This window comes from Syngnathus scovelli, chromosome 7, assembly GCF_024217435.2.
Source record: "Syngnathus scovelli strain Florida chromosome 7, RoL_Ssco_1.2, whole genome shotgun sequence".
NCBI lineage: Eukaryota > Metazoa > Chordata > Actinopteri > Syngnathiformes > Syngnathidae > Syngnathus > Syngnathus scovelli.
In genome coordinates, this window is record NC_090853.1 from 15054533 (window position 1) to 15072395 (window position 17863).

General features: G+C 46.0%; 2 protein-coding genes across 3 annotated transcripts in view; both read right to left on the reverse strand.

The window, feature by feature from the left end:
• The window catches only part of nlrx1 (NLR family member X1), a 51892-nt gene that overhangs the window by 14211 nt on the left and 19818 nt on the right, over positions 1–17863 (reverse strand). Inside the window, exons 7-11 of one of the 2 annotated variants that reach the window (XM_049725695.2) lie at positions 4283–4466; positions 3793–3888; positions 3028–3114; positions 1464–1715; positions 7–217 (exon numbers count right to left, since the gene is read on the reverse strand). In XM_049725695.2, coding sequence (XP_049581652.1) covers positions 7–217; positions 1464–1715; positions 3028–3114; positions 3793–3888; positions 4283–4466 — 830 coding nt within the window. The remainder of the gene's footprint in view (positions 1–6; positions 218–1463; positions 1716–3027; positions 3115–3792; positions 3889–4282; positions 4467–17863) is intronic. The other variant, XM_049725696.2, reaches the window with a different exon arrangement.
• Positions 4659–10705, reverse strand: LOC125972299 (uncharacterized). The gene has a single exon (XM_068651235.1). It carries the CDS (start codon positions 10703–10705, stop codon positions 9227–9229), a length of 1479 nt encoding a protein of 492 aa, XP_068507336.1. The 3' UTR covers positions 4659–9226.

Here is a 17863-nt window from a genome sequence, read left to right on the forward strand (position 1 = left end):
GTTTACCTTAAGCTGCTGCTTCACTCGGTCCCTGTCCCAGGAAGACGCATTCTCACGAATCACACTGAGAATGGGGTGCCAGTCCTCTGACAGGTCAGAACCCTCAGTGACAGCGGCCAGAACCCTGACTCGTCGCCCACTGCCGTTCAGGCTCTTGGGAATACCTCGGACATACAGGGACTGCTTGCCAACATCACTCAGAGGGTTTAGGTACAAACTACACAAACAGACAAGTTCGAACAAAACAAAAGAAAAAGTAAGTGTTACTTATTTTGGGAAAGAAAAATGACTCAACCTTATTTTTTACCTTCTCTGACCAATGCAATGTGTGAATTTACTTATTTAGTATACAATCTAAAAACTGTTGGGTCAAAAATAAACCAATATGGGTCAAAAATGGACCGTACCAACTTTTAGGGGTATTTATTTAGCCCAAGAAAAATGGCTTTAAATGAATAACTCATATTCCCTGCAAAAAAGCAATTGAGTTTTGAATTGTTTTTGTATAAAATAAATCAATAAAGAAATTGTAGTGTTTTGTGGGTTATTCATTTGACCTGACTTTTCAGATTAAATGAATGAAGTTTCTTTTTGCCCCATGTTGGGTTATTTTTGACCTGGTTGTTTTTTAGGATGTTACAAAAACAGTTCAGGGTTTACAATAAAAAATGCTTCACCCTTAAAACAGCTGGGTTAAAAATTGGACTGAGCCGGAAAGTTCGGTCAATTTGAACCCAATTTGTTGGGTTGTTTTGTACAAAAAAATGTGTTATGGGCAAAACAAATTGAATGAACATCCTGGGTCAGTCCAATTTTTAAACCAAATTGGGTTCTTCTTAACCCAGCATTTTTAAAGGTGTGTGTAAAAATCAACCCAAATTTGGGTTACGAATTGGACTCACTCAGGAAATTCGGTTAATTTGAAAGCTGGGTCAAGTTGGGTCCATTTGAAAGTTGCCCAACTTTCTGGGTTGTTTTGCACAAAAAAAACTTTTTGTACAAAACAAAGCAACAAATTGAGTTTTTTTTTTTTCTTTTGCAAGACAAACCCAAAGTTGAGTCAAATTGACCCAACTTCTTGGCTCGGTCTAATTTTTAACCCAGCAATTGTAAAGGTGTACTTTCGTAAAAAGAGAATAAATAAAACTGTCCAAAATGCAGACATTTTCCCAAATTATTGCAAATATGAGCTGTGTGATGCTATATAATGATAATGGTACAGTATAGCCTTAAAATGTTGGGTTAAAAATTGGACCGACCCACGAAGCTGGGTCATTTTGATCCAACTTGTTTTGCACAAAACAACCCAACAATTTTTTTTTTTTTTTTTTTCAAAGATAATCAAAGTTGGCTCAAATCGACCCAGTAGCCTTCCAATTTTTCACCCAGAGATTTTAAGGGTGTATGTTACTATTGTTTGAATTACTGGTGGAATGATACACCACTGTCAGACAGTCGCTTACTGCACAGTGTGAATGCTGGGATGTTCCCTGCACACATCCACAAGGGCCAGAGCTGCATTGTCACCGATGTTGTTGTAGGCAACATTGAGCTCCTGGAGTCCAGAGTGCTGCTGAAGTCTTTCAGCCAGCTCGATGGCCCCTTGGTCCCCTAGCCCGGTGTGCATCAGGGATAGATTCCTCAGGGACTGGTTCTCTGGAAGGGCCTCCAGAAGAAGGCAGGCTCCAGAGTCTAGCAGTGGGTTGTCACACAGTCTGTAAAGTGCAGACAGGGAGACATTTATGCTATTTAATTCATGGTCATGGGGACAAATAAGACTGATGTCAAAGTGGCAGATTGTGGCCCAGTATGATCTTGAATATAAAGCCAATTTTACATCTGTCAAAACTCAATACTGTACCATAAAAATAACCAGCACTGGATCCAAGAGTTAACATAATCGGAAGCTAACTTCCTTATCCACCAATCCATTTTCTGTACCACTTGTTCTCATCACACTTACCACTGAAAAGCATTGCACACATAATATGCATATAAAAATGGTACCAATAGCACTATGTAGTAGAGAAAACAGTCCACCATATTAAGGCCATATTCAGAAACACAAACAGGCAGAAAAATGCAAACATGCTGCCTATGCTGCTGAAAAACTCAGTCTTCTAATGAACTGCCTTGTAATTATTTCTATGTCAGTACTCCCTAACCGTGATCTTCTAAAGGTTTAACTCTTGACGCAAGTCAAGTTGCTACAGCAATTTTCTTGGACGTGTGACGCTAATATTAAACCCATAACAGACAGACAGAGCCAGCTCTGCACAATATGTGGCAAGTGGCACTTAATTTGGTGTTTTGGTGAGTTAGTATATATTTTCATCAACTTTATATTTATTCAGTGGTGTCTGTTGCATGACTAAGTCTAAGTCTAATTCTAATTAACGTGTTGTTACCCTTATTTTGGTTTTAGAGATGCTAGCATAAAAACGCACAGTGGAATTATGTTTGTTGAACATATAAAATACACACATATGTACACAAATATCCATCCATCCATCCATCCATTTTCTGAACCGCTTAGTCCCCACGGGGGTCGCGGGCGTGCTGGAGCCTATCCCAGCCGTCATCGGGCAGTAGGCGGGGGACACCCTGAACCGGTTGCCAGCCAATCGCAGGGCACACAGAGACAACCATTCACACTCACACTCACACCTAGGGACAATTTGGAGTCTTCAATCGGCCTACCAAGCATGTTTTTGGAATGTGGGAGGAAACCGGAGCGCCCGGAGAAAACCCACGCGGGCCCGGGGAGAACATGCAAACTCCACACAGGGAGGGCCGGAGGTGGAATCGAACCCGCACCCTCCTAACTGTGAGGCGGACGTGCTACCCAGTGCGACACCGAGCCGCCCCATGTACACAAATATAATATATGCAAACATTAATATAAAGTGTAACCAAAAATGTGTTTGGATGCAATTTTCCTTGATAAAATATATACATGGAGATATTTCCCTCTGACCACCGCAGGTACACTAAGGAACAAAAAAATATGTTCAAACGTTGTCTTACTGTAGCACTCTAACACAACTTTTGGAGTCCAGTAGCAGATCTCTCAGGAAGATGCAGGAGTCTGGGCCAAGGCTATTAAACTGCAGACTGAGGACAACAGAGACAGGCAGTGGCAAAAAAAAAATCTCAACACAGCATATCCATGCTGAGTGGTTTGCGAGGGTCATCACAAGTCAAATAGTAACCCAGATAGTGCTCATGTTCTGGATTGTTATTTTTCCAAAAATATAAACAGCCAAGTTGTTATACTACAAACACAGCCTAGAGAGCCATGTCAACAATGGATTGGTCTGTCTTTACTTAAGTCCTCAGCAGCTCTATCTCCAATGTCACTACAAGTTTCTGGCTCTTAAGCACCATGTAACAGTGTACAGCGCACAGTGTAACAGTAAATGTAAGGGCCTCCATTCGTATTCATAAGTACTTGATGAAGTACTTAAATGTTAACTGTGAAAGAGCGACCGATGTTGTTACTATCAAAATGTATTTAAAATTTACATTTCACGTGAATTTGAAATCATGCTTTGCCAATTGCTCTTTTAAGATCATCATCTGGGTTACTGAGCTTAACCTGACGAAACAGACCATGAACAAAAACGCTAGTTAATTGTTAGAGTGACTATGTAGAAATCAATCAATCAATCAATCAATCAATCAATCAATCAATCAATCAATCAATCAATCAATCAATCCCAGTCATCTTAATGCATCAAGAGCTTCACCGCAAACAACAGAAATATAGAAAAGTTCCCGAGTAGCTCTCACTTGAGGTTCCGAGTGTGTCTAAAGGCAGGGGATAGCGTGTGAAGCATGTCCCGGGTTAGGAGACAGGAGGAGAGGTCCAACTCTTCCAGTTGATAACTACAACAAGATACCAATGGTATTTCTTTTAAAACTCAGTATTCATTCGATCTAACCCTAAATGGAGAGAAATTCTTGTAGTGAAACACAAATGCAAAAAAAGTGTGGAATACAGTAATCCACTACCGTCAAAATACGTTAGCTTTGTACTAAAATAAAGGCAAATCAAGGTTTTTTTTAATTTCACTATGACAACTTCACAAAATTCTACACAAGTGGGGCATAAACATGTAATGACTAATTTTCACAAGTTCAGTGATGAAAACTGTGCTACTTAAGATGGCTCCCCAGATGGTTGGTTGATGACAAACTTGTCCCAACTCAATGTTTTGAGTTGGAATAGTTGGGAAGGAAGATTTAATATCTCAATATAAAACCACAATCTCTGGCTTACCTTGGTGGGGCGCAAGAGAGCACGGAACTCAACACAAAGCATTTGAGTGAGGTCATGCGTATGTTGTGGAGGCGAATGCTTCTAATTGAGGCCAGGACCTCTGCAGTTAATCTGGGATTTTGAAACTCGTACAGAAGGACCAACAGATCCATCAACTCCTCTGGTGGTTGGGGCTTGTTGATTTCTAGCATTAAAAAAATATCAACAACAACAAAATATTAAGTCACATTCCTCAGTGCCATTGTCATAGGTAGACCAAAACTGAGACAAATATCATGTTTTCTAGTTTAGCTGGTTTAGGTTTTGTATCACGTTATTCCTCACAGTCCATCTTTTTATGAGGTCATATAGATAAATTGCACCAAATATTAAAGTCCCATTGATCATCGTCACACACACATATGGGTGTGGTGAAATTTGTCCTCTGCATTTAACCCATCCCCATGTGATTTTAATCCATCCCCTGGGGGAGAGGGGAGCAGTGAGCAGCAGCGGTGCCGCGCTCGGGAATCATTTGGTGATCTAACCCCCCAATTCCAACCCTTAATGCTGAGTGCCAAGCAGGGAGGCAATGGGTCCCATTTTTATAGTCTTTGGTATGACCCGGCCGGGGTTTGAACCCACAACCTTCCAGTCTCAGGGCGGACACTCTACTACTAGGCCACTGAGCTGGTTATGGGTAACGTTTACGGGTAATTCAACAGAAAAGTGTAAAATATTTATTCCTGGGCTGTAGTGTGAGCTGACTGAATATGACTGCAATAGGATTTTACAGATAATGGATTTTTTGACCGAAACCTGAATTTATTACGTTTTGCAGTTCATGGGAAAAAGAAAATCATTTAGAAAACCATTCTAAACTTCAGGACTGACAACTACAGAACTGACAAGCGGTTTGAAAGATGGCTGGATGAATGGATGGATAGACATGGAATATGGACTTTAAATTACAAATTTAAATTAAAGTGCTCCATTCCAAATAAATTCAGGAAAAAAAATTATAACTACCATAAATTACACGACCGAATGTAATGCTCACCCTGCTCTTTCACAAAATAATGTTCCAACTGCGCTCTCTTGCATTTTTAGCGCTAATGAGGTCATTTGAAAAATCCAAGTAGTTTCGGTTTCAGCCCATGCAGGCTTTTTACTATTATTGAAGGATATTCTTTAGCTAACTTGTCAGTTTATCGGAAAAAGGGTTCCCTGAGTCTCAGACAAAACCAAAGAGATGAGGAGATATGTTGAGAAATAATGAAATTATACAGTTTTAATGTACACTACCGTTCATAAGATTGGGGTCACTTAGAAATATCCTTATTTTGAAAATTAAATCGCTATTTTTTTAATGAGGATAACGTTAAACTAATCAGTTGTACACTCATACACATTGTTAATGTGCTAAATGACTCATCATCGGCGGTCACTCGGGACGAGTATGACTGTCTTTTTCTCAGGGTCGTCTACTTGTGGGTCCGCAGGTGGGCGTAGAGGCCGATCCGGGATCCACATATTTTTGTGCAGTGTGGGCAGGGGAAAGTGGTGGTGGGTTGTGGTTGTGCTGGAGCCTGTTTTTGTCTTTCCTTACGGAGTTGTCGTTTGGTTTCTGCGACACGGCGGAGTTCCTTTTCGTGATGTGCTGCACTTTCTTGCACCGCTGCCCTCCAGCAGTTCCTGTTCAAGGCGATGCGCTCCCAGTCCTGAGATGTTATTTGGAATTTCTTGAGATTGGTCTTGAGGTTGTCCTTAAAACGTTTCTTTTGCCTGCCCGGGGCTCGCGGACCTCTTTCCAGCTGGGAGTATAACATCTGTTTGGGGAGGCGGGTGTCAGCCATGCGGATGAGAAGTCCTGTCCATCGGAGTTGGTGCTGCATTATTAAAGTGGTGATGCTCGGTATCCCGGCTTCCTCCAGAATGCTGATGTTTGTGCGTCTGTACTCCCATTTGATCCTGAATATTTTCCTCAAGGTTCTCTGGTGGTGTTGTTCAAGAGCTCTTAGGTGCCTGCTGTAGGTTGTCCATGATTCTGCCCCATAAAGTAAGGTGGGGAGAACCACAGCTTTGTAAACCAGGAGCTTGGTGTCAGCCCGGAGGTCTCTGTCTTCAAAGACTCTTTTCCGGAGTCTGGCATACGCTCCACTGGCACAGCTCAGGCGATGGTTGACCTCAGAGTCAATGTCCGCTTTGGAGGAGAGAAGGCAGCCGAGGTAGGGGAAGTGGCGAACATATTCAAGTGCAGTGTTGTCCACATTTATGATGGACGGAGTAGATGGCTGGTTGGGTGGGGGTTGATGTAGCACCTGGGTCTTCTTGATGTTCATGGTCAGACCCAGGGCTCTGTATGCCTTAGCGAAGGAGTTCAGGATGCCCTGGAGGTCTTCTGCAGAGTGTGCTGCAATGGCATTGCCGTCTGCATACTGGAGCTCCACAACTGTAGTGGTTCTGATCTTGGTTTTGGCTTCGAACCTGTTAAGGTTGAAGAGCCTGTTCTGTACCAAATTGGGATTCCGTGTGGTAGTTCTTTGTTGATGAGGTGGAGTATGGCGGTAATGAAGACAGATAACAGGGTGGGTGCAATGATGCATCCCTGTTTGACCCCTGTCTCTACAGTGAAAGGCTCAGTCAAGGAGCTGTTGTTGAGCACTGTGGCTGTCATTCCGTCATGTAATAAACGCAGTATTCTGACGTATTTATCCGGGCAACCATACCTCAGAAGGATGCTCCATAGGGCCTGGCGATCCACCGAGTCAAAGGCCTTTGTCAGGTCTATGAAAGCCATGAACAAAGGCTGTTTATGCTCACGGCATTTCTCCTGGAGTTGGCGTGCTGTAAAAATCATGTCTGCAGTGCCTCTAGCTGGGCTAAAACCGCACTGCGATTCTGGGAGAACTTCCTCAGACAGTGGCAGTAGGCGGTTGGCAAGAACACGAGCAAGTACTTTGCCAACTGTTGAAAGGAGCGAGATGCCCCTATAGTTTCCACATTCCGCTTTGTCCCCTTTCTTGAAAATGGTCACTATCAGAGCATCCCTGTGCTCCGAGGGGAGTACTACTTTTTCCCAGACCTTCAGAAAGAGGGAATGGAGGTGGCGCTGGAGCTCTAGTCCACCTTCCTTTAGGACCTCAGCTGGGATCCCATCTGGCCCAGAGGCCTTGTTGTTCTTCAGGCTCCTGATGGCATCTTGGACCTCTGCTAAAGTAGGAGGTTCACCCATGTCTTCCCTGATGGGACTCTGAGGGATGTGACTGATGAAATCGGACTGAGTTGTGCTGTCACGGTTGAGGAGTTCCTGAAAGTGCTCTCTCCACCGGTTGTTTATGGACTCATTGTCCTTCAACAGCTCCTGCCCGTCTTTAGAGCGCAGGGGGTTTTGGCCGCGATGGCTTGGGCCGTAGACAGCCTTGGTAGCACTGAAAAAGCCTCTGGTCACCAGAGTCTGCCAAACTCTGGATTTCCAGTGCCCTTTCTGTCCACCAGGAGTTTTTAATCTGTCTCACCCGGCTCTGGACGTCAGCCTTGGCTCTGGAGTGAGCCTGTCTCTTTGCTGTGCAGGTGATGTCATTTTGCCAGACACGAAAGGTTTCCCTTTTCTTGGAGATGAGCTGTTCTCTGTGTCGTTCTCATCAAACCAGTCCTGATGCTTTCTGGCCTTATACCCGAGAGTGGCACTGCAGGTGTCGAGGATGGAAGACTTGAGCAGGCTCCAGTGTTCTTCAATGTCCTCAGGGTATTCCTGATTGAGGCTTTCTCCAAGCGAGGCCTGAAACAGCTGCAGGGCGGCAGTTTTAGTCAGGGTCTCAAGGTTTAGTCTTTGCCCTCTCAGCTTCATTTGCAGTCTCTTCTTCCTCTTGAGTCTGATGGACATCGTGGATCGTATCAGGCGGTGATCTGTCCAGCAGGCCTCTGAATCCATCATGGCTTTTGTGATGCTCACGTCGCGCTGATCCCTGGCTCTGACTATGACATAGTCAATAAGATGCCATTGTTTAGAGCGAGGGTGTCTCCATGAGCCCTAGAGTTTGTTCTTCTGGCGAAAGATGGTATTGGTGATGATAAGGTTGTATTGAGCACATTTGCTAAGAAGCAAAATCCCGTTGGAGTTGATGTTTCCAATGCCTTCCTTTCCAATGGTGCCCTTCCAGAGGTGGTGGGCACGGCCCACTCTGGCATTGAAATCTCCCAATATAATAATCTTGTCCTCTTTGGGGATTTTTGACAATACCTCATCCAGACAGGCATAGAAGGCCTCTTTTTTGTCCTCATCGGAAATGAGGGTAGGTGCATAAGCACTAAGAACTGTTGCCGTCTGGTTGTTGGCCAGCACCAGACGGAGTGTCATCAGGCGCTCACTGATTCCCACAGGGAGTTCAGAGAGCTGACTGATCAGTTGGTTCTTGATGGCAAAACCAACCCCATGGATCCGAGGCTCATCTGTGGCCTTTCCTTTCCAGAAGAAAGTGTATCCACCCTTTTCCTCCTTCAGATGACTGTCAAGTGGCCCACACTTTTGTGGGGTTACACTGCAGCTCCCCACTTGAAAGGCGCTTGGACAAAAGGATTTGAACTGGACTTCACTCAGTGATCATGACTGGGTTTTTTTTTCCTTGTCTTTGGTTTATTTGCATCTTCAGCCAAACACAGCCAACACAGCCAACACAGCTGACACAGGTGAAAACCCGGCTCCTTCTTTTGCTTCGTTTTCCAAGCTTTCCGCTGCAGTCCTGCCCTTTGGAAATGCTGCCTTGTCTAAATCATGGCAGGTTACCGTGAGCTCCAACACTCTCCCTCTTAATTAACCCCACCTGGTGCTCTCAACAGCCTGCCTCCTTGGGTGTGGCTGAGACACACCCGGGCAGAGAGGGTGCGGCTTCCAACTCGTCTCAACACCTCCCACTCGATCTTCCCACGGAAACCGCTGGAAAGATCGCAGACAATGACTTGTGGTCAGGGTTTCTGTTTTGGGCTTTCTGTCTGCTCTTCCACTGGTAGCAAAACCACCAGTCGTCGGACATCCCGGTGAAGAATTGTGGACTGATGATCCCTCTGGATGCTGGATGTAGGATGCTTGGATGCTGATGTTGTGGGTCTAATCTCAGGGGCGCAGGAGGTTCTCACAACTCTGAGTGTCACATCCCGTACGATGCCACGGGAGTCTGGGTTGACACTGATGACTCTCCCAAGCTTAAAGTGGCCCCTCAACGCATTTTGGTCACACAGCCAAACAATGTCTCCTTCTTTCAACCTGACTCTTTTCCTCACATCATCCTTGACCTGATATGGTCCAAACAGGTCAACTGCTGTGAACTCAAATGGAGCTGCCGGCCTGGTTCTCTCCTGGGGCAGATCACCCATCACTTGCTGGCATCTTCTAGCTCTAGCTTTCTTGCAGATCACACAGTTATCAATGACCTTTTGAGCAATTCGTCGTCCCTTGATGACCCATGCTCTCTTTCTCACTTTCAGCAGAGTCGCAGCAATTCCCTCGTGACCTTCGCTGTGGGCTTCACGAACCAGCAATGTTGAAATCCAAGCACTGTATGGTAAAAGGGGAACACTAACCCTGTCTTCATTGAAAGCCTGGACTCTCCCACCACAAACCAATAACCCAGTTTTTTCCTCCTTGAAGACTACCAGCCGGTCTGTTGTGGTGGTTGGAAAGGTCACGCCCCCTTGTGCAGCCAGAAAAAGATCTCTTAAAGCATCTTGACGTTCTGTCACAGTAATAACTCCACCCAATGAAACTGCCTCCCACTTTGGCGTTTCCAGGCCCCTACTTCGAGCTGCAAAATGCTTTGCTGCCCTCCAGACCTGGGCGACAACCTTAACCAGGCGGGTCAGGTTGCTGAACCGTCTTTCATCCACCAGGTTTCGGGCAGCAATGCGGCACTCCAGATCTGGTGGGTCTTTCTTTACCTGAGCTCTTGTGAGTGCAGATGTAAATACTTTCTTCTGCATCTTCCCAACACTCTCTTTGGCATTGACCAGCGGGTCTTCTTGGTTTTCTTTCCCATGCTCGCCCTCTAGTGGCGGATTGCTCTCAAACTCGACCTCATCGTTCTCCTCAAGCTTCCTAATCTTGGCGGGCAGCGCCGCTTCCGATTCGTCTACCACCCGCGAGCGGCGTCTCTTCTTCTCCGAGATTTTACCCGTCGTCTTCTGACTTGCGGCATCTGAGCCTTGCTGCTGCTTCTTTTTCTTCTTCTGCTGTTGCTGCTGCAGAACTGGCGTCTCGGCGTCCATCGGCGCCACTTTGGCCTCCTCTGGCAGCAGCTTCTTTTTCTTCTTCTTTTTCTTTTTCTTCTCTTCCTCCCCGCCGCCACCTGAAGATGGATTGTCTTCAGTCATCTTGATGGGCTTCCCCTTCTTAGTCTTGGGAAATATTCCCGGCTTCCTAGGAGCATCTTCAGGAGGGTTATTGAGCATCTCAATGACTTTTTGGGCTTGCTCTGGGTTCTCGAACTCCACAAGGGCAAAGCCTTTGGTCTTTGCGAGACCTGGTTAAAACCTAATGAACTGCTGCCACTTAACGAGGCCTCGCCTCCAAATTTTGTGAGCTCGCATGTGGCTCGTCCTCGAAAAAAGGGTGGGGGTGTCGCCCTCATCTCAAATTCTGAGCTTAGATTTAGGCCTCGCTCAATTCACGTATTTAAAACATTTGAAGTTCTCATTGTGCGATCCACTGCGTTACCGTCATTCTATCTTGTTGTTATTTACCGCCCACCCGGGGCTTACTCTGGCTTCCTGGATGAATTTTCAGAAGTTGTGGCTGATCTAGTGACAAATGCAGATAATATAGTTATCATGGGTGATTTCAACATCCACATGAATTCACCGTCAGAACCACTGACTTCGGCATTTCAAACTTTAATCGATACGTTTGGTTTTACACAAGCTGTACAGGCAGCAACGCATAAGAATGGAACCTTAGATCTGGTATTATCCCGGGGACTAGCAACCTCAAATATAACAGTACTGCCATACACTACTGTTCTGTCTGATCATTTTTTAATAAAATTTGAAATTTTAGTTCCTTGTCAAAGACAAGAGAGCAATCAGAATTATAGCAGCCGTAATTTTAACTCCATGACTGCAACTGCGCTATCTGAGTTACTGTCGCCGGCAACCGCCATGTTTCCCGCGTACAGTGGCTCTATCGATAATCTTACAAATGAATTCAATGCGACATTATTAAAAGCCATCGACTCTGTGGCACCGCTACGTCTGAAAACTCGCCGTAGATGGCCAACTCCGTGGTTCACAGATGAAACACGTACGTTTAAACAATTATGTAGAAAGCATGAGCGCAGATGGCGTTTAACCAAACTTGAGGTTTTCCATCAGGCATGGAAGGACAGCCTCCTGAAATATAAAGATGCGCTTATTTTAGCAAAAACTCGTTATTTTTCGCAAGTCATTAATCTTAATAAAAACAATCCTAAATACTTATTTGATACAGTGGCAAAGCTAACTCTGCGCCAGCCGACCCCCGATAGCTCCTTCCACTCAGCTGACGAGTTTATGATATTTTTTGCTCAAAAGATTGAGTCCATTAGGGACGAGATCAAGAATACCATGCCAATCGTTCCGCCGGTTACTAGCGCTGGGGATCATGCAATAACCCTCTCAAATTTTAAAAGCGTGTCCCTTGAAATGCTTACAAAATTGGTTAGTACGGCTAAACAAACAACATGTTTACTCGACCCGCTTCCAGCCAAACTACTTAAAGAATTATTTCCAATTTTAGGACCGTCCGTCTTAAATATAATCAATCTGTCTGTTTCCTCTGGGATAGTGCCAATAGCCTTTAAAACCGCTATTATTAAACCACTACTTAAGCGAGCAAATCTTGACCCGGACTGTCTCAGTAATTATAGGCCAGTTTCAAACCTCCCATTCATAGAAAAACTTCTTGAAAAAGTAGTAGCACAGCAGCTTATTGATTACATGGTCGCTAATAATCGATATGACTCTTTTCAGTCTGGTTTTAGAGCTAATCATTCTACAGAGACAGCACTTGCTAAAGTGACTAATGATCTCCTCATAGCTATGGATTCAAATACGTCGTCTGTATTGTTACTACTTGATCTTAGTGCTGCCTTTGACACTGTAGACTTCGATATTTTATTAGGGCGTCTTAAAAGTTGTGTTGGTATCTCAGGGTCAGCACTAAGCTGGTTCAATTCCTATCTATCAGGCAGGACGCACCGAGTGGTCCATGGTAATACGTCCTCTGAGCTTTATAATGTTACGTGTGGTGTCCCACAGGGATCGGTACTCGGACCGATTTTATTTAATATTTATATGATTCCGCTTGGGGACATAATACGTAAATATAATATTAGTTTTCAATGCTACGCGGATGACACCCAATTATATATGCCGTTATCGATGACAGATCCACAGGACTGCTGTAATCTCGAGGCGTGCCTTGCGGAGATTAAGCAATGGATGTCTCTCAACTTCCTTCGTCTTAACCCGGATAAAACTGAGATGTTGATAATTGGTCCTACTCGTTATCAACATTTATTTAAGGAAACCACTATAACTATAGATAACCGTACTATCACTCAGAGTGATACGGTAACTAATCTCGGGGTAATATTTGACCAAACGCTCTCTTTTCAAAAACACATTAAGAATATAACCAGGATTGCGTTTTTTCACCTTCGTAATATTGCTAAAATTCGTCCTATCCTCTCGACCGGGGATGCGGAAACTATTATACATGCGTTCGTCACGTCGCGCCTGGACTACTGTAATGTATTATTCTCTGGTCTTCCTAAATCCAGTATTAAAAGTCTACAGTTAGTGCAAAATGCCACTGCGAGGCTGCTCTCACGGTCAAGAAAATTTGTTCACATTACCCCAATATTAGCCGAATTACATTGGCTCCCGGTCCATTTAAGATGTGACTTCAAGGTTCTTCTACTAACCTATAAAGCACTGCATGGCTTAGCGCCTTCATATCTCGTCGACCTAGTCGTTCCTTATGTTCCGTTTCGTAACCTTCGTTCGCAAAACGCTAGTCTTTTAGTTATACCGAGGGCCAAGAAAATGTCTGCAGGGTCTAGAGCATTCTCTATTCGGGCTCCAGAGCTTTGGAATGCCCTACCAATGGATATTAGAACTACTACCTCAGTAGAAACATTTAAGACGCGTTTAAAGACACATTTCTATGAGATGGCCTTTAACTAACTTGTGATGGCCGATTTGGCCGTAGTTTGTTCTGTTCTCTCTGCCCACCTCCTCCCCGGCTGGGGAGGGGGTTAGGTGGCTCAAAAGCTGATAGCGGCTGGCTGGATTCTCGGGGACCAGTTCGGGATGGGGGAGCTGCGGCTTGGCCCCCTTGAGGACACTGCCAGGACAATCGAGGGCACCTCCGACATCCATTTTTTTTCATTGATTTTCATATTATGTATTACTTGTGCACTCTCTGCATCCATTACAACCTGGTGATCCTGAAAGGGGGATCCTTCCATCTGTGGTCCCTTCTCAAGGTTTCTCATTTTCCCCTGGCAGGGGTTTTTTGAGTTTTTCCTTGCCCTTTTGGGAGCTTATGATCAGGGGATGCTTTGAGAATAATTGTCAATTTTGGCTATGTGAAGCCCTTTGAGACTGTCTGTGATTTAGGGCTATACAAATAAACTTGACTTGACTTGACTTGATCGTTGGTGGTTTTGTATCTGGGGATGCTGGCGTAAACGACGGTCCCGCATTTAGAGAAGACCTTCTCGATCCAGCTGTGAGTCACGTCCTTGGGCAGGAGCTCCACGTAGACTGTGCGGCTGTCCACGTCAGGTGGAACATCTCCGATGGGAAGTTGCCGTCTCACTTTATCACCCTCTAAATTCACCTCCAGTACGGAAGAATTCTTCAGAGCCCGGGCAATCAGTTTAATGTCGCTCGTCAGCTTCTTCATGCGATTGAAGCTCGCCACCACGGATAAATCAACATAGCCGTCATCCGACTCGTCAATGAGCTTTCTCAGAAAGCGGTCCTTGTGGAGGTTGACGTCTCCGAACCAGAACTCCACTTGTTTTTTCACTTCGCACAGCAGCTGCTTGACGCGGGATCTCTGAGGTTGAATGGGGACTTTGCAGGTGTGTTCTTCATACATCACAGCAGCAGTCCTCATAGATCTAGCAAAGTGCGTCCTTGACGTGCGGGGTGAGACAGTGACCTCCTCAAACAACTCAGGATGGGTGCCTGCAACTGTTTTCCCTAGTGGTCCGTCCCACAGCACGAGGTCCCCCACCGTGCGGATTTTCTGTGGAGCCAGCTGCCCCTCTTTGTGACTTATAAGAAGCTGGATCACTTTTGGTCTTGTCAGGTCACTAAGTGGGATGTCTGGGAAGAACCTTTGCAGTTTTCCGGCTGACACATGCCTGTGGATGTCTGCTATGCTGTCTAAGCCATAACAAACTAGCTGGTGGGACTTGAGAGTGCCTTTTGGGGTGGTGATACGGATTTTTAGGAGGTATCGTTTGGTTTTGACCAAGACTTTCATGCCTCCCACGCCATGAACCACAAGCGTGACGTCTTCACTTCTAAGATTGAGCTGCCCTGCGGCCTCATGGGTGATATAGTTGGTATCGGATGCTAGGTTGATCAAAGTCCCAATTTTCTGCCCAGCATTGGCAGTTACCTCCAGCAGCATCATGATGACCGGCCACTCCACTAGGCCGCTCTCTGCCAGGAGACTTGAGTGCGTCTTCGCAGCGTGGGAGGTTCTTGCTACTGTGTTGCAGAATGCGTCCCGGCACTGTTGGACTAATTCAGGTGAGAGCTTTTTGAAGAATTCTTCCTGGGCCTCGGTGTAACCCTTCTCGCCACCTCCCACTGTGCTGCCTTTGCTCCTCCTTTGGGCCATGCTGCCTCTGGATGGTTCAGCATTGGGACACAGGTAGAAATGATGCTCTCGTTGATCCTCGCACTCAGGATTTTTACACAGGAATGTTGTCCTGCAGTGATTATCACCATCATGGATCTCTAGGCATTTCCAGCAGGCGCCCAATTTCCGCACTGCCTTCTTTTTCTCTGTGAGCCTGAGCACCCGGAACTTCTTGCAGAAATACAGCTTCCTCTTATGCTTACTGTCCCCGAAGATGATGCATCCTGAGAGGTGGCTAGTGGACTGGCTTGAGGCTCTAGTTCTGGCTTGCCTTTGCTCAGGCCGCTCTCTCCTGGATGATGGCTCTTCATCCCTCAACTGGTCCAGCTGTTCATAAATGCTTTCTTGACTCTTGAGGAAGGTCAGCAGACTGTCAAACCGCTTCTCTGGATCAGGACAACTTCTCCCAGCTGCATAGAGAAGCCACTCTTTCTTCAATGCATCAGGAAGCTTGCTTTCTATTGACTTTGTCACCAGAGGATTCTTTAAAGCATCAGTTTCACCTAGGTCACTCAGATCTTGAAGGGCTTTTCCAACAGCTTGGATGAGCTCAACAACCCTCTTGGGCTGGTTGCCTCTAACAGCTGGAAGTCTCTGGAGCTCCTCCACTATTTCAATGGCGATCGCTATTTGACTTCCAAACCGGTTCTCCAGGACCCGAAAGATGTCGTCTGCTGTGTTATAGGTCATCAGCCGAAGATCTCTCATTATTTTCTCATCCAAACTGTCAAGGAGCTGGAACTTTTTAACTTCTTTTGACCCAGTGGGCTCTCCTTGCCTCTGAAGGGCCTCCCAGTCTCTTTTCCAGCGATGAAAGTCTCGCCTGATGCCAGTGAACTTGGGGAGGGGGGTTGGCTTCAGCCTAATGGCTGTTGGGTAGCTGATGGAAGCTGCACTTACACTTCTTTCAACATCTTCTTTAGCTTTTGCTCCAATGAACCATGCTTTTCTGGACATTAACTTGGGAATGATGCTTTCAAGCTCCCTCACCCGCAGTTGGAAGTCTTTCTGCTCGGCGGGAGGGGCCCAACACTTCCACTGTGTGTGCAGCTCCTTTGCTCTCTTGATCAATCTTTCCATGTAATCAAACAGAAAGTCAAAGGCCTCTTTACTTCCATCAGATTCAAGGGACATCAGTCTTTACTTTCTTCTCTGCAGCCTCTACTGCCATCGTCACTTCCTCTTCTCCGAAGTTAGCCCAGAGTGTCCTTTGAATGAGGTCCTTCAGCTCTTTCAGTTTCATCTCACACCCGTCCGCAGTTTTCACAATATCGGCCTTTTGCTGTTCGCTCAAACTGGGAACTTCATCGGGGTCCTCCTCCAGCTCCATCTCTGCAAGGTACTGGGTTTCCACATCCTCATTTGCTTCCATGACTTTGCTGGACTCAATTATAAGGGTCTTGAAACTGTCCCTGAGCTCCTCTTCAGACATTATGGCATGCATCCGGACAATATTGTTGGCCAGCCTAGAGAATTGCCGCTTTGCAGACGTCCTCTTGGCTTTGAGCTGCTCCAATGACTGTGAGTCGGCCATCTTTCCTTCCCACCAGGATTCAATTGCCGTGAGCTGATACTCAGCGTGTTACCAGGCCTCTGGATTTCCAGGCCTGGTCAGTTGCTGTTCAGGATACTCCGGTCTTCACACCGGTTTTTCACTGTCAAGTGGCCCACACTTTTGTGGGGTTACACTGCAGCTCCCCACTTGAAAGGCGCTTGGACAAAAGGATTTGAACTGGACTTCACTCAGTGATCATGACTGGGTTTTTTTTTCCTTGTCTTTGGTTTATTTGCATCTTCAGCCAAACACAGCCAAACACAGCCAACACAGCCAACACAGCTGACACAGGTGAAAACCCGGCTCCTTCTTTTGCTTCGTTTTCCAAGCTTTCCGCTGCAGTCCTGCCCTTTGGAAATGCTGCCTTGTCTAAATCATGGCAGGTTACCGTGAGCTCCAACACTCTCCCTCTTAATTAACCCCACCTGGTGCTCTCAACAGCCTGCCTCCTTGGGTGTGGCTGAGACACACCCAGGCAGAGAGGGTGCGGCTTCCAACTCGTCTCAACAATGACTTTCCTCTGCCCGTCGGGTTTCTGAAAGAGCAGCTATGTCAATCCGGCATCTTCTCAGTTCCCTGGCAATGATGGCGGTTCTCCTCTCCGGCCTATCACTGGTTACACTGTCCATTAGTGTGCGCACATTCCATGCTCCAAAATTCATGTTTCTGTGTTTTCGACCGCATATTGGTGATCCCACTGAACGCGGTAATCCAGTTGGGAGGTTTGAGGCAGGCTATGTTTAGGGCACCTTTTCTAGCCCCTTCCCCCACAGGGGTGAGCAGAGTGGATCCTAAAAAGGGCTGCTCAGTCGTGGATGCAGCTACCGAAGAGCTCTTCTGCCTCGGTCCAAGAGCCCAACGATCATCTAACATCCACCGCCTGATGTGCCAACTTGTGACGAGGGGTTTCCAGACTTCACAATCCTGCCCCCGTTGCCACTTACCGGTCGCCACAGGACTTTAATCCGGGATGTAAGGCGGATTCCCTGAAAAAGACGCCTGTGCGTGAGTTTGTTTAGAGTGGGGAGACTGGTGCACAGACAGTCACCACACTGTTCTTGACAGATCAGGGTCAGAGTCCAGTGGCAAGGAGACCAAGACAACTGGTGACCCTTTTCTGCTGCAGCCTTCATCC

Excerpts from the sequence above, each read along its gene's own strand:
- LOC125972299 (XM_068651235.1), bottom strand. The coding sequence starts at position 10,705 with ATGCTCAATAACCCTCCTGAAGATGCTCCTAGGAAGCCGGGAATATTT.